The sequence below is a fragment of the Callorhinus ursinus genome, unplaced genomic scaffold, assembly GCF_003265705.2.
Source record: "Callorhinus ursinus isolate GAN/ISIS: 27379988/994484 unplaced genomic scaffold, GSC_fseal_2.0 scaffold2, whole genome shotgun sequence".
Lineage (NCBI taxonomy): Eukaryota > Metazoa > Chordata > Mammalia > Carnivora > Otariidae > Callorhinus > Callorhinus ursinus.
In genome coordinates, this window is record NW_027397064.1 from 70,617,461 (window position 1) to 70,639,757 (window position 22,297).

The 22,297-nt window shown below is 37.5% G+C and overlaps 1 protein-coding gene across 4 annotated transcripts in view; it reads left to right on the top strand.

Moving 5' to 3' along the window:
- Positions 1–22,297, top strand: part of CCDC148 (coiled-coil domain containing 148) — a 236,277-nt gene that overhangs the window by 87,875 nt on the left and 126,105 nt on the right. For all 4 annotated transcript variants that reach the window (XM_073883847.1, XM_025854665.2, XM_073883861.1 and 1 more), the window contains 2 exons: positions 14,248–14,386; positions 16,584–16,790. In XM_073883847.1, the coding sequence (XP_073739948.1) occupies positions 14,248–14,386; positions 16,584–16,790 (346 nt within the window). The remainder of the gene's footprint in view (positions 1–14,247; positions 14,387–16,583; positions 16,791–22,297) is intronic.

Consider the following 22,297-nt stretch of genomic DNA (forward strand, 5'->3'; position numbering starts at 1 on the left):
TACTAAATTTCTTACATTTCTTAATGAATTGCCTATAAATGAAGCTCCTTTATATGAAATTGCTAGAGTTAAGAAATAAGTAACAACAAGGAAAACCTTAAATCCTACCAAGTAGAGTTCTTTGCTTTAATAGCTTCTTGATCCAACTCTGGTTACAGCTTCTACTTGTCTTCACATACTTGGAGAGGCAATCCTAGGTGAAGTTTGAATCTTTCCTGACCCATTGCTTTTTCTTACATCTCTATGGGGATGGTCATGTGTTCCTCCTAGGCATACACTTTTTGGTCTTCTAAGAGCCCCTTCTCTCCCCACTTCTTTGCCTTCCTTTTTTCCATCCCATCTTGCAATAAAGCTGGGGGGAAAATTAATAATATATCATTTATATGTGCTGATTGATTAATTAATTACACTTTAATTGAGACTCAATCACAATGAAATGTTAACTCAACCATGCCCTTAGGTGAAGTCTCTAATCATAAAATAAACATCCTCTCTCCCTTCCCCATCCCAACCTTGTTAAAGAGATTTTAGAGCTCATCAAGTAAGGAGAGGGGTTTCTGTTTTTGTTCTTTTGTTTTTCTAGGGGATGCATTATAACCAGGCTGCTTGTGGCTATGAAGAAGGTAAATTTGACTCCTTCCTTTTAAAGCATGTTGACTGCCCTATTTATTACCTTTCCTCTCAGATGTGTCTTGTCCCCCTAGGAAATCTGGTTGAGATTGTGGTCTTTCTAGGTTAGTAGCTCCTAAACATGGAAGAGTTTGCCTTAGCAGCCTATAGTGGATCCTTTCCACTAACACCTATCCTTCACAGCCCATTTTCCTACTTTCCTTTTCATGAGAACTCAGTTTCTGCTCTTCCTTTGTACAAGGCTGTACCACTCAGAAAAAGTTGAGATTCACAGTTCCATTACCAATACTGAGATTTAGGTGGAGAATAAGATGAATATTTATCACATGCTAAGATTTCTGCATTGGGAAGGCACACTGAGGGAAAAATAGCTTAGGAAAGCCTAGTGGATGAGGTGAAGTTTACTATGGAGTTTAAAGATTGAGTAGGATTAGAATAAGGCAGAAAGGGGGTAGGGAGGACATTCTAAGAAGGGATATTAAATGATTAGACTGTAAACCCCTTGAAGACAAAATAATTTATTAGCAATATTTACTAATATCCTTAGCACCTAGCACATCCTGGCACATAGCAGCTTTCAAATAAATGATTGTTTAGTTGATTTGAATTAAAGGTGAAAACATTGAAGGTGAGAGGGGCAAGGCATGTTATAGGAGCAATAGGAATCCGCTTTGGAGGAATATAGGTTCATAAATTCTAGCTTAAGAGTCTGCTTGCCACATGTAATTATCCAAAATAAATTTTATATAATTACTGATATGTTTTACTAGATGAATATTTATTGGGTAATCCTTAACATATAGTGGTTTCTGCTGAGCTCCTTGGTAGGGGGGTAAACAGACAGACTAGACTAGAATATGGCCTTGCCTTTTAGAAGGCTTAGAATGTTTAGGGGAAGCAACATATACACATGTATCCTGCCCAAATAAAAACTATATGCAAACATCAACCGAAGAGATGATTTTATAAATATGCTGGCACTGAATGATGAAGCATCAATAAAAGTGAATTGAGTTTTCAGGAGTAGTCTCTTTGAGGAAAAAGAGAGTAAATGGGCTATTTTCAATAAATATGGAGGTCGTTGGCATCAGCAATCTGTGGCTGGTGGGCAGTAAGTCATATAAATGTACTGTTCTAATTCACACAATGAATTATATGTTTAGCTATAATACTCATTGGACTTAGAGTTTGCCAGTACCTGCCACTATTTTGATATGGCAATTTCCCGTTTTGGTTCTAGTTATTAGGCCTTGTGAGAATCATATAGATTGTGTACATATATGTACACACCTATACAAGCGAGTGGATGCTTGTTTTAAACAGATGTGTAGTGCTGTGACATAAGAAGTTTGAAATATCTGGGGGACATTTTTAAATTATAAAATTTTCATTGGGCTAAAGGCAGTTGACCATGGTTAATCCCAACATTTATTTTAATTCCTTCTATTTTGTCGCAGCTCACTGGTTTGGGTTGGAATGACTCTATCCCCATATCCAAAGGTAGGCTCTGGTGTTAGGAGTGTGTACCAGTCAGTAACCTCATTTCCCCAAGGTACAGCAACTAGATTTTACCCTGAGTGACATAGGAAGCTATTGGAAGCAGAAGTGTGAGAGCAGTGTGAAGTAACAAGAACTAACTTGGGTTTTAGCAGGATCACTTTGGGAGTTGCTGTGTTTAAGCTGGAGATAGAGAGGGGCAAGAAAAGATTGAACACTTAGGAGGTTATTTAAGTAACCCAGGTGGGGGGCGCCTGGGTGGCTCAGTTGTTAAGCATCTGCCTTTGGCTCAGGTCATGATCCCAGGTTCAAGGGGATCAAGCCCCGCATTGGGCTCCCTGTTCAGTGAGGAGCCTGCTTCTCCCTCTCCCACTCCCGTTTGTGTTCCCTCTCTAGCCGTCTCTCACTCTGTCAAATAAATAAAGATTAAAAAAAAAAAAGTAACGCGGGTGGGAGATAATGGTGGCCTGGATCAGGAAGTGGGGATGGTATGAAATAGCCAGCTTTTGAACATATTTTAAAGGTAGAGCCAACAACATCTGCTGACAGAGTTCATAAGATGTGTGAAAAAGAGCAACAAAAGAATAATCCAAAGTTTTTGGGTTGAGCAACTGGAAAGATGGAGTTACCATCAACTGAGATGGGGAAGACTGTAAAAATAGTAGGGTTGGACTTTGTGGAAGACCAGGTGTTCAGATTTGGACATACTGAGTTTGAGATGCTGTCAGGTATCCAAGTACAGGTTTTGTGAAGGCAGTCAGAAATGTGAATGTGGAGTCCAGGAGAGAGATCTGAGCTGGAGATTCATATTTGTGAGTCATTGCCATGAAATCAGGTGTGATCACCAAAATAGCGAGTGAAGAGACAAAGGAGAGAACAAAGATCCCTAGGATCTGCTGGCATTAAATCATCAGCAAGGAGAGGGGTACCAACACTGGATGCTGAGAAAAGGTCTATGAGATGTGAAGAAAACCAAGAAACTGTGTGTCCAGGAAGGCAGGTGGAGAGGGAGTGGTCAGCAGTGTGAGCTGAGGAAGGATGATCACTGAATAAATGCTGCTAAGTCAAATAAAATATGACTGATAATTGAAGATTTGCTCTAGATGATAAACAACTGTTGAATCATTGGTAACCACTTTCACTGAAAAAGTGGGAACAAACGCCTAAGTGGGTTGGATTTAAGTGAGTGGGAGAAGAGGATTCAAGACAATGAGTATAGACAACTTTTCTGAGAAGTTCTATGTAAAGGAGAGCAAAAAAGTACGGTCAGAGTTTCATGTTGTTGATATGTCTTTTGTTTTGCTTAAAATGGGGGGAAATATTACTATGTTTGATGCTGATGAGAATAATCCAGTGTTGGGGTTTGGTACACAAGGAGAGGAACAAACAGATAGTTCATCTATTACAGTAACAGGTGGGGATGCACAGTATATGGGGCAGGTACTGAGAAGTGAATAGATATCAGAGTGGAAGTCCATGGAACTCTGGGTAGTAATTCCAAATACAAATGATAAAGAAATTTATGAAAACCTCTCTACTCATCAAAGCAATAAAAAATTTTTTTAAATGCTCAGATTTTTACCTATACAATGGTAAAATATAAAAAAATTATCCAAGGTTGAAATATGGAAGAAATGGGCATTTTTATACATGAATGGTACATAAATTCTTTTGGAAGGCAATCTGGCACTATGTCATCAAAAATCTTTATAAATGTGAGTAATCATTGTTTAGAAATAATCTTAAAGGAAATAATCATAGAAGTGAAATAAATAGTTGGCTTCAAGGATATTCAACATTTTTTTCCTTTCTTTAGTGATAGCAAAATCCTCAAAATGATGAAATAGCCAACAACTTGAAGATTACCTTCATCAATTATGATATATCCACATAATAGAATACCACACTGTTATTAATAATTATATTAAACAATTTTTAATGATACAAATAATTGCAATAAGTTGTTATGCAATTAGAAATTAGGCCACAAAGTAGTGGATTCTCTTTTTTTTTTTTCTTTTCCCTCTGAAAGTGTTACGTTTATAAAGCTGCAGAAAAAAGACTGGAAGTTTATCCAAACAATAACAGTAGTTATTCCCAAGAGGTAAAATTATAAGTTAAGTTTGGCATACATGCTTTTTTCTATTTGTAAAGCAAAAACACAAACTTTTAAAATCTAAGTTAAAGAGTGAAGGGGATACTATTGATATTTAATGAGTACCCATTATATGACATGACAGGTACATGCCATTTTAATCCTCAATACAGCCCATTTAAAAAATGACTTTACAGATGAAAAAACTGCAGCTAAGTGGAAAGTGAACAATATAAAGTCTTTTTTCATATAAAGTCTTTGAAATCTGGTCTGCATATTACATTTGCAGCATACCATAATTGGGACTAGCCACATGTTATATTCTGAATAGCCACATGTGGCTTGTGGCTACCTTCTTGGACAGCACGGCTTTAAAGGATGTTGTCTTTTACCCTAACATATTTTTTTCTTTAAATCTGACTGCAATTGAACCTATTTCTTTATTCAGTATGTGTGAAGCTATTTAGATTCTATTTAGGCTGTATTTCATTAGTAACATGAAGACAAGTTTAATTGCTTGTTTTAGACTCAGATGAGATTGTGGCTTTAATTTCCTAACATTTGTATGAATTAATCATATAGATGAGGCATAATTGTCTGATGCTCCATTTAGCTATGTCAGATCTGAAGCCAATATGCAGCAAAAGCTATAGAGCTATAGAGATAATGAGTAATTTCTACTTTATTGTTTGATAGGCATATTAAATTTTAAATATTGATTCATAATTATTATCCTATTATTTTATAAGATCAGAATCTGAATACTATTTAAAATCTACAATGATTTAACAGTTTTGTCCCTCTGTGTGTACATTGCCAAGGCCTGTAGTTTCACGTTTTTTCAACTAAAGTATTTCAATTTTCTTGTTACTTGAAAGTTACTTACTAGTAACTTTCAAGATAACTATTTAGTAGCCTTATATATGTTTCCTTATATATATATATTTTTCTCTTAATACAGAAATAGTTACATTTATTACAGAAAATTTAAAAAAAAAATCAAGACAAGCAAAGAGAAGGAAGTAAAAATTAGTCTTAAGTTCCCAACACCAAGAGATATTCTCTGGTAACATTTTATATATTTAAGTTATATGTATGTTGTTTATAAAAATGAAAACATACTCTACACAAACTCATTGTTTTTTCTGTTTATGAATCAAATCCAGTATTATTCATTTTTCCAATCAATGTTTCCTAACCTAGGTCTTAGGTCACTGTATTAAATATTGCTTTACAACAGATTTTTTATTATACACATGAAATTACAATATGTAGTTGTACCAGGTAAATTCAACCCATTCCTGGTTTTGGACAATTATTTAGTACACATTTTGGTATTTGTTTAAAAACCTTGGAGCAAACAACTCTGTTGCTATATTTTGAACCATGATTATTCCCTTAACACAAATTTCTAGAAATGGACTTGCTGAATCAAAGGGATTGGAAAATTCTAACGCTTTTGAGAGTATGGATACATTGCTCTCCAGAAAAGCAGAAACACTTTATACGCTGACCAACAGACTTTTCATTGTTTGGTTCATCTTTTGGATTTCACTGGATTTTGCAATCATGTGTGAATATCACCAGTGTCTTGTTCATACTCTCTTTCTCTCTCTTTTTCAATACTTATTTACATAGCATAGCTCTGTCACTGTCTTTATGTGAAAGTTTTGCCAACAGAATTGGCAAAAAGATGAAAAAGATAAAAGCCAGCATCAGAAACCAGCACTCAAGAAACAGTGAGTGGCCTCATGTAATTTTCTTTAAAATATTTTTAATAAACAAATATTTACATGTGAGGATATTGTTTGATGAATACAAGATAGAAGATAGAGAGGGAAAGGAACAGAATAACTGATATTTGCTTACTTGGTGAAGTTACAAGTTAAAACACTGGGGCCTTAATTACCAGGTGGGATTCTTTTCTGAGGAATAGTCTCAGAAATTTTGGAAAATTTCAGTGCCTGGGGATGTCCAGTCTCAGGTTCTACATTGCTGTTCTGGGCTGGTTGTATGTCAAGGGTGGTTAGTAAGGTGAGAAGTGCTCAGAATTAGGAACATGGTTATTCAAACACTGGCGTGTTCACTTAGTCATGTTGGTTACATGATCCACTTGAGCAACACCCCTGAGTTACTACAACTCTCATTTTCTCTGGACATATTCCAACATGGTTTGTCCAACCTGACTTTGCAATTTATATTTGTTAGAGAGAGGTTATAGTTGTAGACTATGATTTATTTTTTGTCTTACATATTTAATAATTTTCTCTTAAAATAAATACATCATTGAAAATACTTAATTACTTTATGAGTCTTGAACTAAAAGCCATATTTAACAGTTGTTCAACCTACTTTGTGTTTGTTGTGGGAATAAAGTGTATTTTAAGTTTTTTTGGCTGTAGTGGGATGCATTTTATCAAGGGAGAAAAATGGATGTATTTTCTGTAGGATACCCTAAAAGCTAGTCTTAGAGTTTGCCTTGCTTGATTAATAATTCAGCTTGTATACTTGCTTGGATGTTATGTTTATTTAAATGTATCTGTGAAGATGTATCTAAAAATAGTGGCTATAAGTTTCTAAGTTCAACCATCTTATTGTTAGTATCACTGCAGTCCACACCTGCCTTCTTGATATAATTGTTCCAGCTAGAAACTACGCAGTGTAGAGGTGTTTGAAGCTACATTTTTTAATGCTTTTGGAGACTGAAAAATCTAGGTGTTATAGGATGAAGGAGTAAGAGTCATTTATGAGAGGTTTCTGTTCTTTGCTGGGTGTGAAATCAAATTAATCTTGAGTAAATCAGATTGGAGAAAATGGAAACATAGCAGCTTGACAGATTTGTGTCCAGGACAACTGACATATGTTATTTTTAACCTGGATAATACAGGATAGAGTTTATTATTAAAATAATAAAATATGTGTACCTGTAAGCAAAGACAAGATTAAAATTACTATGGACAGGGTTGTCAAATTTGACAAGAGAGGAATTATAATGCCTATTTTATATATCAGATCAATTGCTCATAACAAGGTTTTCCTACTCCTTGAACCTTGAGGTCCAATCTTTTGAGGAAACCATATCATTAGAACTGAGACTATGGAGAACCAGTAACGTAAGAAATTATAATCACCATGCTCAGGCTTATGTCTATCTGCCATATTAGTGCCTATACAAGAACATAAAGTTGAATATTGATAATGTCTAAAAAATAATAAGCTGAGAAAGAGAACCATCAGTCTTCTAATCCACTCTTATAATTTCTTAATGACTATTGATAGTTGATTTGAGGTGATATTATAGCATTTTTATGTGGCATTTAAAATTTCAAAAGCCTGAGGCACCTGCCTGGCTCTTGAGCATGAGACTGTTGATCTTAGAATTGTGAGTTCAAGCCCCACTTTGGATGTGAAGCATACTTTATAAATACATACATACATACATACATACATACATACATAAAACAAATAAAATTTCGGATGCCTGAGTGGCTCAGTCGTTAGGCGTCTGCCTTCTGCTTGGGTCATGATCCCAGAGTCTTGGGATGGAGTCCCACATCAGGCTCCCTGCTCAGCAGGGAGTCTGCTTCTCCCTCTGCCCTTCATCCTGCTTATGCTCTCTCTCGCTTGCTCTCTCTCTTTCAAATAAATAAATAAAATATTAAAAAAAATAAAATCTCAAAAGCCCTCAATGGTTAATTAAATTTTTCCTCATGCCATTCCAAAGAAGTAGGCCAGTTTTATTATTCTTGTTTTTGAACCTGGAAAACTGAATCATAATGTCTATATAAGTAACTTTATTCACTTTAACTTTATTGCACTTAAAAATGTTCTTGTTTCTCCAAAATGAAAAATAAAATGGTACATGGAGGCAAGTTCTGGCTCAGTAGGATTTAAAAAAATAGAGCATACAGTGTGTTTGTAGATGATCTTGTCTTTATTGATTCTATACATTTGAGTTTGAGCTGGTTTTGCTTAGTTCTGGGTCTTTGTCTTAAAAATGGCCCTTGATGTTGAACACTTGTCAGTTGCCAATCATCTGAGGAATGTTAGTGTAGATGGTGGGTCTCTGGACACATTTTATCTGCATCTCTGTAATCTCTACATCCTTCATAGCACTTTCCTTCCAAAGCAATATTAGGATGCCATATTTTAAAAAGTTATTTTTCTTTCCTCCAGTTAGCTATCAAATATGCTATCTTAGGCTGTAAGTAAGAGAATCCCAACCCAAGTCAATGTCACTTGAACAATAGGTGATTTCTTTTCTTATTTCCTATAAAGTGCAGAAGTAGAGAAATCTAAGCACAGTGAAGTCTGGTTTTCTGCATTCTCTTGCCCTGCCTTCCTGCAAGGTAGATGACTTCCTACAGCAGTTCCCACCATAAAACTCTGGGGCAGAAAAGAACCTTTTCTTCCTTGTAAGCTAGGAAACCTTTGCCTTAGAAGACTTCTCACATTTCATTGGCCAGAATTGAGTCTTTTGTCTGTGCTTATTCCAAACACTGGCCAGAAGAACAGGAAGCTTGTGAATGGATGTTTGTAAAGGGCTTAAAATCAATCAAGATCCTCTCTCAGGGCTGGGAATGGTGCTCACCTTCCCTGGAGTGGAGGCCCTATGAAGGAAGGTAGATCTTGAATAAAATTAGAATTCTGATGGGCAGAAGCAGGAGTAGGGGCAATGTTTGTTACGATTACCTTTTCCTTACACTTCTTATGATGAATATAATTATTTAAAACCTAGCACATGGAGTGGTTGAGCCATTATGTTTTACTTTTAACAGGCTGTTTTATCTTGATCATATGATTTCAAAACTTCCACTAGGAATTATATTGCCTCTTAAAACTGTGTAGATGGAGGTAGGGACAAAGGATGGTTTAGGAGTCTTGCCATTATCCCAGCTACTCCACTTCTAAAAAATACACATTCTAAGTAAAAAATCAAGTTTTCTATGACAACTCCTCCTCCTCAAAAAAACCTAAGAAAAAACAGTGTACTTTCTATGTCAACAGCAATTGCAGCTTCCAGATAAATCACTTAACCTCCTTTTCTGGCCAGATTCATGCCTCTAAACCATTCCATAAGAAATTCTGGGGTCGTCAATTTTAGAACCCTACCATATTTTCACTTTCTTGTTACCTCTCTGTGGCTTTGGATGCTGATGCAAGTTCTGGCTTTTTCTTACAGGCAGTTTTGTTGTTGATTCTTTAATTCAGTGGATTTTGGCCATACTTCTATACTTGATCTTAGCCAAAAGGCTGAAAAGCAATGGCCATACTTCTGAGAGCCTACCTTATTCTAGCCATCAGCTCCCACCTAAGTAGGCAGACTGGGCAGAGCCTAGGGAACCTGGAGGTGAGAACTGCTAAGTGAGAATGGATCTCCTGGAAAGACAATGTACTTACCCAAACAAAATCCAAGGAGAAGATTCTGTTGGTCAGAAATAAGTCTAAGGCTAGGAAGCCCCCTGTAAACCAGGCTGGAAAATCAAAGATAGATTTATATTTGGGTAATGGGAGTGGGGTGGTGTGGTAGTTGGGTGGGGAGACAGTTTCAGGAACCAGGCTGATTAGATTCAGTGTTTGGGTCTGATTTGGAAAGATCACATTAAAAAGTAGAGTCAAGTTGTATTTCCTAGAGGGTCAGACCTAATGCAGCCAAACAAGCCGATTACATCAGAGCTATCTTTTATTCATATTAATCCACCAGTGGTTCATTGCAATCCTGCTTTTAGTGGAGAGAAGCACCAGGTGTCTCCTGCCACTGTTACAGTAGAAGAGTTAAAAGAGTTTTTCTTTAGGCCAGATTCACTATGGCCAGTTGCCAATCTCGAGCTAGCTGTTAGATGTATCAGGCAACTTCAGGAGCTACTACCTTTTTGCTGGAAAATTCCCTTCACTCTGAGAAAATTATAAAACAACTTTCAGCCATTTGTGAACACAACGTTTAGTTTCATAGACTTGTCTCTGCTGCTAAAGTACTTGTCACCCTTAGGTACCTTGTTTGCCACAGTTGCCTGCCTCTCTGCCTCTCCCCCACCACAAATGTATGTTGAGGTTATGGAGCCAGAACCTGAAGGAAGTTACTTAAGCATGACTAAGAAGAAAATTGGTGTCTAAGTTAATTGTGAGTCAGTTTAGGATTTTTGGAATGATTCAAACAAGTAGAATCAGGGAGACAATCAGCCTTGGTGTAGTTAGATTCTCACAGCTGTTGTCCTCCTTTTCTGAATTACCTATTTTGTCTCATCCTGGGATATCATGATAAAATATCATGCGACTTCATTATGGGGTGGGGATGGTAGATGGAGACTGAATGGTAGGTATCTCACACTTCTGTAGTCTGGAATTTCCTGAAGTGTTAGAAGTGCCCAATAAACTTGGAAACTGTAAAATCTTTGTGTGCTATTATAAAGATGAAAATTATGAAACATTTTAAATTAGAAAATTTGGATGGACAAAAAGAATAGAAATTGCACAGACCTGCCAAAGATTTTTTTTCTCTAAAGATAATTTAAAAATTGCAAAAGTTTAGGATAATTTTAAAGCCTTCTTTAAATTTTTTAAAATTATGGAGTCACTTTTCAAATTCAGAAAGTAGGTACGTGATCAGAAGAGTTTTCAATAGCTGTATAATTTAGCTACTTCTGTCATTGGAATCACCAGCAAAGCAATTAAATTAAGCAGGAACTTTGGAAGGTAAAAGTTAACCTTAGGGGTGCCTAGGTGGCTCAGTTTGTTAAGCGACTGCCTTTGGCTCAGGTCATGATCCCAGGGTCTTGGGATCAAGCCCGTCGGGCTCCCTGCTCAGCAGGGAGCCTGCTTCTCCCTCTCCCTCTTCCTGCCGCTCCCCCTGCTTGTGCTCTCTATCTCTCTGTCAAATAAATAAATAAAATCTTTTAAAAAATTAAAAAATAAAATAAAAGCTAACCTTAGTTATTTTATATAGCTTAGCTATTTTAGATAGGTTTTTCTGTACAATGAAAAGATATTTGATTAGGAAAGATAAATGTCCAGATTGGAATTTAGAAATGCAGATTCATTAAATTTGATTTTATTTTAGAGGCTAAGTAGGAAACAGCTACTTTGTTATTGTGAAGAAGCTATTATGTTTAAATATTCCTCTTAGATTTTTACTATCCAGAAGACTCAGTATGGTGGGAGATGGTGGTGGGAGATTTCTCCCTCACAAAGAGCATCCTAATGGAGATGTATGACTGTGCCATTGCTATTGCTAATGTGAATATTTGCCTCAAAATTTAAGCCTGTGGCTCTAGAAACTGCTATAAATACTCTAAAATAATAATATTGTGAGTATTTATGTATTATTTTAAGGTATTTTTTTGTTTCTATTCTATGTATACTAGAAAAATGACATAATTTGCATAATTGTGGTAATTGGCTAAAGCTGTTGAAATGTGAGGTTTCTAAAGTCAATAAGAAGAGCAAAATGGATGTGATCATTTGTGGCATTCTTGGTTTGAAATAGTTTTGATGTAATATTATCATTTCATATGTTTAAATGGTTTTAATGTTGTCACTATAATGGCACCTAATTAATACATTCACACAATATGTAAAAATGCACTCAGTGCCACAAATTCTCCTGCTGCTACATTTATTTATAGCAATGTACACTGCTTAATGTGTGCTTTTATTTGAAAAGCATTTTTATACATGTTGCCATTTGCACTTCCTCTTTGAGTGTAGCCGAAATCTTGCACCACCATTCAGTATGAGAGATCATCAAAGCAATTAGCTTAGAAGTACTCCATTTACCAAAGGATTAAAACCATTTTTGAAAATTATGGGTAAGATGGTTTAGAGATTATCTTAGGTCAGGTTCTGTAGAAGCAAAGCTGAGACAGGAATTGTAAGAACAAGTGATTTGTTGGGCAACGCTCTCAGGAGAAGGATGTTAAGGGAAGAAAGAAAGAGGAGGGGAAAATGGCTCTGCATGGAGGTGATCTCAGTGGAAATGGGTTGCCGTTTGCCCCCACAGTGAAACTCTAGAGCATGAATGGTATCGCAGAGTTGGTTCCATCATGAGGCAAGTGGGTTGGCCTTCTGTTCCCCCATGTCAGCCAAACATTGGTTGCAGCTGCCCTCAAAAACGGGTAGGACAGAAGCCTCCTGGGTGAGGCAGTTCCCATTCGGTCCGGGGCAATTCTCCAGAGAAGGGAGGTGCATCTGTGTATTATCAGCATCTTGGTGATGGGACTTCTAGCTAATAAGGGAGATCTGGCATGGTACCAACAGCATCCACTGAATAGATGAATGGCAACTTAAAAAAAATGGACAATTTATTGGACCTCAATTCTGTTACTTTCCCCTCCTCAGCACACACCTGGCCACATATATCCACATTTGTAATCAAATAAAGGTGGAAAGTCAAACCATGTTCAAGTCCCTTTGATTAGAGAAATAGTTTAAAAGCATAAATGAAGACATGGACCTCAGGTCTATTCTTTTTTGTTACTTGTGGTGTAGTAATAGAGAATTTAAGTGGCTAACTCTGCTATTAAAATGCATTTTTGTTATCGTGAACAAAAATGAGTTCGAGAGAGGACCTTAGGTATTATACATGAAGACTTGAGGGTGTTTTTAATGACAAGTACACTCAGGCAAATGTTTCCACAGGCTTAATACCCCTATATGAAATGCTTTGTTGGCAGAAGTCTTTGACTGTCTATACATTCATAACTGATTCAGACAGAAGCAATACACTCATTGTGTTCAATGAATGAATTCATCTCAAATATTTCTCTGCAATAGATTATTATGTCATACAGAAGAACTGTGGAGTATGCTTCTTCCTCGTAGAACACCTTCAACCCTCTTTTTCTTCCCATTATAGGGCTGTTAGTGAAGATTATCTTCTTTGAAAGATAATTTTTTCTTTCTTGCTACTTACCAGAATAATGAAATGCTATACAAAAACTAGGTGAACTTGTATGAGGACAGTGGAATTCCCATTAGTATCACTGATTTAGAGAGGCTTTTATTCTATTTTAAATTGTCAAATATTTTTCAAGGGCATAGAAGACATATTATGAAAAATTCTTTGACTTGCACAATTAACTTTAAAGTAAAAGATCATTGATATAGTAGAAATAAACAATAGCAAGTCTCCATCTTGGATCAAAAAAATACTTGTTGCTAATAATATTCGCTCTGATTGCATCTGTATTTGATTATTCCAATTTGTTAAACAAGAATAACAATATGCAAATAAACCCAGAATAATAAAGAGACATTAATTCAGTTTAGAGTTCAAGCTGATATTGCAACCTTTCCACTCTGCATAGGGCTTTGCTAATATCTTACATAGAACACAAACTAGGCCAGTGCCTAGGAGTGTCCTGAAATGAAAAAGACATTTTGGAGCAGGGTGGACATGTTATTAGGTAGGGCCTTGAAGAGAGCTCCTATTTACAAATGATTTCTTCAGTGATCTGAAATTTAATGCCATTGATAATCTTCTTACTAACATTATCTAGTCTAAATCCCACAAAGCGAGAAGATGAGAGGGTAAAGTAAATGATAATTTTAGGCTTGTTTTAAAGTGAAACCTTAAGTAAGTGCTTTCTTCAGGCCTTAATTTCCTCTGTGTAATTGTTCATTTAATTGTCTACATTTGTGTTTTCCTCCAGGAATAAAAATTCCTTTTTAGTCTGTATGTCTTAATGATTTCTTTCCCAGTGTTTATTTCACTCATTGGTTGTGATTTTTTAAATATTCTTATAGGGAAGATAGAATAAATATTTTAAAAATATTATGTCACTTGGCAAACTTCTTGAAATTATGCCTGGAACTCGTGGCAAGACCAATAAAGGATTAAAGAACCCATTGTATTAGAATTTAGAACCTTTTCTATAGCAGACATATAATTTGGCTAATGTATTTTAAAAAACCAACCCCAGACTTCATTTTATGTAATCAGTACCATTTGCTAATAGCTTGAGCAGTTTGAGTTCCCTCAAACTCCCTGATTGCTTAACAATGTGTTGTGACACTTTTATTGCTTCCAGAAACTTCCAATTAAGTGAAGAAGACCACTGGATTTACCAGGCTGTTTTGGATCAGTATCCTGGAGATCTCTGTGGCAGAAGAACTCTGTATCTGAACATGTTACAAAGATATTTTCCTCACAAATCCAGGCATGATTTGGTGAGTCCTGGACCCTATGTAACAGCACGTTAAATTGCTTTAGTGGTCAATAATTACTAGGCAAAATTTATATTTTTAGGATGGTGCTCTAAAAATTATTTTTTTCCTACACTCTAGCAAATAATAGGATCATAGGTTGAAAGTCTCTAATTTTTCAAGTCATATGGTCCATAAGAAGGTGGAGAACCACTCAAGCAACATTTATTCTTCTATGCTTACTTGCCCCAGAGATCTTTACTGTGACTTCCTGGGTTGCTCTGCCAGTATTTGACCTCTGGGTGTCTGGGCATTCACCTGCCCACCCTCAGAGGTTCTAAAGTCTCTAGCTCTTGCCTGCAAGTGGGGTGCCTGTTCATCTATCTGCAGAGCCTGCCACACCCAGCCCTTCTAGTCATGGGGAAGCCAGCACTTGCCATGGGGGCTGGTGCCTACCTATATCATCCCCACAACAACTCCACTTGATCCCCCTAGATGGGTCTGAAACACAAATGCCCCAAATTAGAACTCAGAGTCATGACTGAAATTTCCCTGAGAAGGACCTGGGAAACTATTGTTTCACTCTTTAGTTCGTAAGGCCAAAAAGACAAGAAAACAGAAGTTACCATGTCACCAATTAACTTTACAATGACTCACCTTAAAACATATATGTAGACAAACACATGTGAACTCTTAACTTTAAATGGGACAGGCTATAAAATATCATCATATACTCTGCATTTTTGTAATTATTTTAAATTAAGCAAGTAACCAACAATACCGACATGTGTATAGAATTTACCTTATGTCCGTCATGTGTAAACTCCTATAACACGCATAACAGTGGATGAAAGAGTACTATTTTTATTCTGTTTTACAGATAAAGAAACTGAAGCAAAGGTCACACATCTAGTACGACCATCCTCTCTTATCCCCCAGTCCCCCACCCAACAATTACTTGTTTTAATTTTGATCTTTATTTTATAGCAGATACCTGTTATGTAAAAAACATGCTATATAATAAATAATTTGCTCTAGATTTTTTAAGTTTTAATTTATTAAATTAGATCTTTCTTTTTATTCCCTGTTGATTCTCTTTGTTTCTGTGACCAGCTATCAATTTTAATTTTGTAATTTTTTGTATTTACCTATTAACAGGATAAAGATTTTTATACTCACTTCTTATATTGGGTTGATTAGTATGCATTTCTGCATGGCATATGCTTCCTTTCTTAGTGTTTGACAGATTTTAAGTATATTTTTGGCTTTTGGGGAACAAAGCTCAGAAGTTTCCAGAACATATTTTAGTAGCTGATATTTGGTTTCATTGAATCCATAGCCTGTTTCATCATGTACCTAATTAACCATACCTAGACTATTATTTTAGGACAACCTTATCCTGCTTGCTAGATTCTTTTCTTACACCACTTAGGGGTTAAATAAGGTATCAAATTCAGAGATGTGGTCTATACTGGCAAGATAAAGAATTATGTAGGTCACTGGCTCTCAATTTCAGGAGACACAAGTTTATATAAGGAGCATTTCAGAATCACCTGCAAAGATTTTTCAAATGACTCAGGCAATCTCCATTCCTGTTCTTCCCCTCAAGACTCTGAGATCTCTTGTGGTTGGGATTCACTGCCAACAGGAACTACCAGTACCCATGTGAGAATATCATGTCCATCAGGACAATAGGATGGGAAGAACTAATATCACTGCTGTAATTTCTTCAAGTTTAGACATCCTAACAACTGAATATTTCAGTAACTAAGGACAAACTGAGTTTTGGGGATTATGATAGCAATTTATGTTTATTAGCATGTATCTAAGTGAAGCACTTGAAGTAATTGTTAAAATACCCAAACTAATTTAAAGATGGAGTACCTTTGAAATTATATACAGGGGTAGTAATTCTTTCTGTGAATAGATTCACTGCCATGTATACATGGAAGGTGTTTTAGGGCCACCTAATCAGACTCCGTCCCATAGAGGAAACTAAGGACTTAGAAATATTAAACAACTGGTCCTTAGTCACCGGTTAGCCACAGGCTCGGAACTCTGGGACTGGTACCTGGTCCTGGTTGCTGCATTCACTATTAAGCTGTTTGTCCCCAATTTTTCAAAATTATTGGTTATAATTCATTTTATTCATTTTTGTAACAACGCCATAAAGTATAGGCTCAGTTTCATAATAAGTGTTTGCCATCTGTTATCTTTTCAGGTGGAACATGAGAAATATTGTGATCAATATCACTTTGCTAGGGAGCAGCGAAGGATCCTGATATCAAATTGGAATAAGAACAGGAGAGACTTTATCCAGAAGGCTGTGCTGACCCTTGCCGAGGCCTGTGCAGCACACGCAATGGAGGACACATTGGCTAAGGACAGGAGAAAGCAACAGGAACTGTGTGCTCATCTGAAAGCCAAGGTGAGATGCTCTGCTGACGGTGTTTCAGAATTTTCCCTGGCATTCATTTAAGAACCCAAACCCAACCTAAAGTTCAGTTTCTCTAAAAATTTTATTTTGGATAAAATTGTTAGTTTGAACCATATGAAATCGCAATTATTTTAGATCAACAGTAGTCAACAATCAACAATTTCATATGGTTCAAGTTTATGTCTGTTTAAGACAGGTCAGTGTTGAAGTCTGGACTGAGCGATAGCCAACACAAACTACAAATACCGCACACCAGAGAGAGGTGCTGGATGAAAATGCAGAATGTAATGATAGAGTAAAGCCTGATGCCTTTATCTGGCTCAAACACTCTTGGACCTCTCATTCACATTAAAGATGTAAAAAAAGGTAAAATTCCAAAGAGGAGAGAGGATTTGTGAAGAAATATGTTGGGGAGAGCTTGATGGGCAAAGTGAAAGGTGGAGTGGTTGGAGTGTTCCTCTTCCTCAGACCCACTGAGGGGGCCCCCATAACCTTGGAGGGGTTAATGGGGAACCCCTGCTGTTGGAGCTTGAGGATTGGTGTCTGATGGTCACAGGGAACTAGAGGAGCTGCCTCCATGGCAGAACTGAAAACAGAGATGGCTGCTGTGTTGGGAATAATTGCATTCCCCAGACTGGTCACTGGTGCATGCGTCCTGGAGGTCCCATGTGGATATAGCCTCCCTTGGAGTGTTGGCTGGACCATTAAACAAATTGTATCGAGGTACAGCATATCTACAGTAAAGTATACAAATCTTTATTTTTATTGTTTTTTAAAAGATTTTATTTATTTATTTGACAGAGAGAGAGAGAGAGAGAATGAGATCACAAGCAGGGAGAGCAGCAGGCAGAGGGAGAAGCAGGCTCCCCACTGAGCAGGGAGCCTGATTCGGGGCTCAATCCCAGGACCCTGAGATCTTGACCTGAGCTGAAGGCAGATGCTTAGCGGACTGAGCCACCCAGGCACCCCTACAAATCTTTACTTATTGATAAATGACATGGTAGGAGAATGATGGCACAACAAGAAGTTTTATTTTATTGGTAGGAAAAAAAATAACCTGCAATTAATAGTTATACCACAGCAATTAACAGCATGTAAAAAGAAATGTCTCTTTTAAAACATTAGAGGAAAAATGCCTGCTTTGCATTTTTTTAAACAAAAAGATATTATATTGGGCATTGCATAAGCTTGGGACCTAGAAGGAATAGAAATTGCATCAAGCCTGAACTACCTATGGTGGGCTACAGAGCTAATGCACATTTCATGAATTTCAAGCAGAGTCCCCACTGAGTACAGAGCCCGGATGGGCTGAGGGGCTCCATCTCACGACCTTGAGATCACAACCTGAGGCAAAACCAAGAGCTGGCCACACATGTAGGGCTTTTTTTATTTCTTAGACCTGTGTAACATAAGAATATTCCTCTGCTCACCTCCCCTGACCCTGATCTTTTTTATGAGCTTTCTGTGGAGAAAAGCCTATAAGGGGTGTAAATTCCCCTCTGTCTGTAACTTTCACGGGTTCTATACTCTCTGCTCTATGACAACAGCAAATTATAAAAATTTAACTATTGACTCATTACAAAGTATTAGCTACAATCTTCTTCCCCACTTATATGGTGGCCTTGTCTTTTCCAGGTGCTCTTTCTCAAGTAAGCTAGTTCCCGTATTGCCTCTCTGCTTGGAAACATCTGCCTTTCTTTAAATCTCAGGCTTATTTGCCCTGTGGCCTCAGTCCTCTGATGGATTTGAGAAAAGTTCTGATATAGCTTTTCCTTGTGCTTAATTTGGGAGGCGACATTCTTTCCAGCTTCTTACATTCTAAATGGAACCTGGAAGGTCCTCATGAAATATTATTTAACAATCTTGTATGTGCCCTGCTTAAGAAATCATTGCCTAGTAGCACAGGGTCATTTTCAAAGGCAGCCTGTCTGAGCTTTTTCTTCCCAATAGGACTCCTGCTAATGGGGAGGGGGCCCCCCAAAAAGTGGGGTGGAATAGCACTAATTGGGAACCTGATAGGTGGAAGAGAAGCAGTTAGACAAAGGAAAATGTAAATGACCCACATCAGGAGAATGTTTCCAGGAATGTTTCCCAGCTGGCAATCAAGGCAACAAAACTGGTAGGAGGGCAAGAATCAGCATTAACCACCTGCAAGGTTTACTTGGGGACAGCATCAGTCACCAGGATAATGACAACTCTGCTGGCCTCTCCTATACATCTTGTCCCCTTTCCCTCCCCCCCATGGACTCTGATGGTCTAAGCATCTAGGGAATGAAAGGAGAGGTCATCATCTGAATAAAGAAGGAAGAGTTGATTAATCTCTTGGAACTGGGCAATTTGATTTTGAATCAAGACTGTATTTTGTGACTTACAGTGACTGTAGAACCCTGTGAAACCCAAGGGTTAGCCATGGGTTCTGCTTAGTTTTCATCTAGTGGTAGGAGAAATATCTAAATGGGGGACAAGAATAATGCTGTGTTTTGATTATTTCCCATGGATCATGCTGTTCGGTGTATTGGGTATACTCTATGAAGTGTTCCCACATCTCAGGCATTCTAATAGATACTCTATAGGCATTTTATCATATTATCCTCAGTGACAAACCTGAGATGTGCAGGGGTTGCTGTAGAGTACCCACCCACAGAAATCAGGGGCTTGGTTTCTGAAAGCAATATAATATGGCATCTCCTCAGAGACCCATGGTCACAAGATGGTGAACAAGTATCTCTGAACTTTTGGAGATGAAGCCTCCAAAGAGTAAATATGAAACAGAGAATGGTGGAACATAAAGTAAATTGTGATGCAAAATGGATTCTATTTCCCATAGAGATGGTGTTATCACTGGAGTTTGTGTTCCTGATCAAGGACTGAGGCTCAATAAATTATAGCTTGAAACAAAAGTATACCATAAAGGAAAAGGAGTAATCCTATCAATTCTATAGTAATTTAAAATATTAAATTATGCTCAACTTTTTTACCTGGAAGGAAACTTGGAGATTTATCTCCATCCTTCATTTTATGAGTCTAAAAGCTGAAGTCCTGAAAGATAAAGGGACTTCCCTAAGGTTCATGCCAGCTCATTTGATTTGAAATTCAATATTATCTCGGGCCTACACAGCTTTGCATATAAGAATCTTACAAAATAATAGAAGATATTTATTATACTGGGAGCCCCAATGCACTATAAAATAGACCCACAGAATGTGAAAAATATTACTTCATTGTATCATAAATTTGACCTTTCTAAAACTAACATGCTAGCTATAATAAACATTAATTAAACGTTTAACCATAATTTTGTTCTTAGTCTTGGAATTTAAGAAGGCTTTTGGGGGATGATTTACATCATTCATGCCTTTTAAGAAAAGTGTTAAAGGAATTTTGAAATAATGAATTTCCTCACTCTCTTTCTCTCCTTCTCTATTTAATTTTGGCTTTCTATCAGTAACCAAAGCTGTAGCAAGTAGAGGACTCTCACCAGAGTGGTGAGATGAAAGCAGGGAAGTAGAACTCTCATTCTGCTACCACAAAGCTCACTCTTTGATCCCCGAAAATCTCTCGGACTACCAGACCTTCCCAAGCATTCAGCCTAAACCACTCTGTTAGCTGTGCACTTGATTTTTTGGCATGCTTGTCTATACCATGGCTGGGGAACTTCATTCCCAGATCTGTCTTACAGTTGTCTTTCTCTGCATCCATGCTCAATGGCCAAGTGCTACTAAGGAAAAGTCAGCTTTCCCTGGACTCGCAATGCCACATGAGAGGCCTTAGTCCTAGCCTTAGTTCACCAATTCTCCCCATTCCTCTTATGATTGTTTCAAAAGGTCACCAGTTCTTTCAATACCCTTAACCTAATGCCATACACCATCCCCCTCCAGCCCCCAGGAGACAACCCACCTCTATTTTATCAATAAAATGAAGTCATGGAGTTGTGAGATAGATCCCTAATTCCTGCCCCACCCTATGTCTTTATGTCTCCTGCTAGTCCCCCCACTTTCTTCCTGATGCAAGATTCAATGCCTTCTATGTGCTCATATCCAGTCCTTCCCCCAGCGTTTGGGACTCTAACCCATTTAACCACTTTAGGAACTTGGTTCTGATTATCTCCTTTTATTACTATTTTTCTTTCTTATCCCAGGATTTCTCCCAGCCTATAAATATGGTTAAGTCTTTCTTATTCAAATCAAACCTTCTCTTAGAGTGCCTGGGTGGCTCAGTCAGTTAAGCATCTGCCTTCGGCTCAGGTCATGATCCCAGGGTCCTGGGATCAAGTCCTGCATCAGGCTTCCTGCTCAGCAGGGAGTCTGCTTCTCCCTCTCCTATACCCCTCCTCCCTGCTTGTGTTTTCTCTCTCTCTCATGCTCTCTCTCTAAAATACATAAAGTATTAAAAAAAAAAACAAACCCTTCTCTTGACTCTAGCTCTTGGGCAGTCCCTAATCTCTGTACTTTTCTTTGAAATCAACCATTTGAAAGAATAATCTATATTTTCTCAGGACTTCTGACCTTTCTACTCTACCAATATCCTCTCCTGTCTCCAAGGTCACCAGTGACCTCTCAATTACCTAATCCGGTCAGTGCTCCTCCATCCTTATGCTAGTAGACCTCCCTGCTTCATTTCTCATTGTTGGCCATGTACTCTTTGTTCTAAAATATTATTTCAGCTTCTAAAATAGTATTCTGTTTGCCGTATCTTAGTCTGCCTGTGTATTTGTCATTGTCTGCATAATCCTAAAACCCTGGTATCCTCAAGTTTTCTGTCCTTGCTCTTTGCTCTTCTCTCACTACTTCACTGGCTCCTAACCCCACTTATGTTTTTACCTATCTTTATACAATAATTACTCTCAAATCTTTTTTCCCATCCCTGAGTAGCTCTCTCTTGAACCTCATTTATCCATCTACATACTGATTATATCAACTTAAAAGTCTACAGATTCCTCAAAGTCAGTGTCCAAAATGGGAATTTTTGTTTCCCTCCAGTAAATTTTCACTCTTTTCTTAAAACTTATCTTAGCTTCCTCTTCTCCCTCTCTCACCCCCATAGCTATTTACCAGCTTTGGAAATTTTCTCTCTTAACTTTCTACCCTTTCCTTTCTATCACTGGGCCTGCCCATTGTTCCTGGACTATTGCAGTGGGCATATTATGGTTATGCTTCACATACTGCCCTTCTGAATTTTTCCCCCTAAATGGCAAGCAGAATGCTCTATCTAAAATGCAATTTGGGTTATGCCCTCCCTTGAAGATAACTCCTTGATGGTACCCTTTGCTTATAATAATGGTCAAACTTCCTGGCATGGCTTTCCAAATCCTCAATAACATGGACCCCAGCTCCCTTTCCAGCCTCCTTTCTTGACACACTCCACTTCACACTTTACAATTTAGAAATGTCAAACTCCTTGTAATCCACTCCCACTCTACCTCTGCCATTGCACTGTACATTTTGTCTCCTGACTGTACCTTTGCTCCTGCTGTTGTTGATTTTGCCCAGAATGGCTCT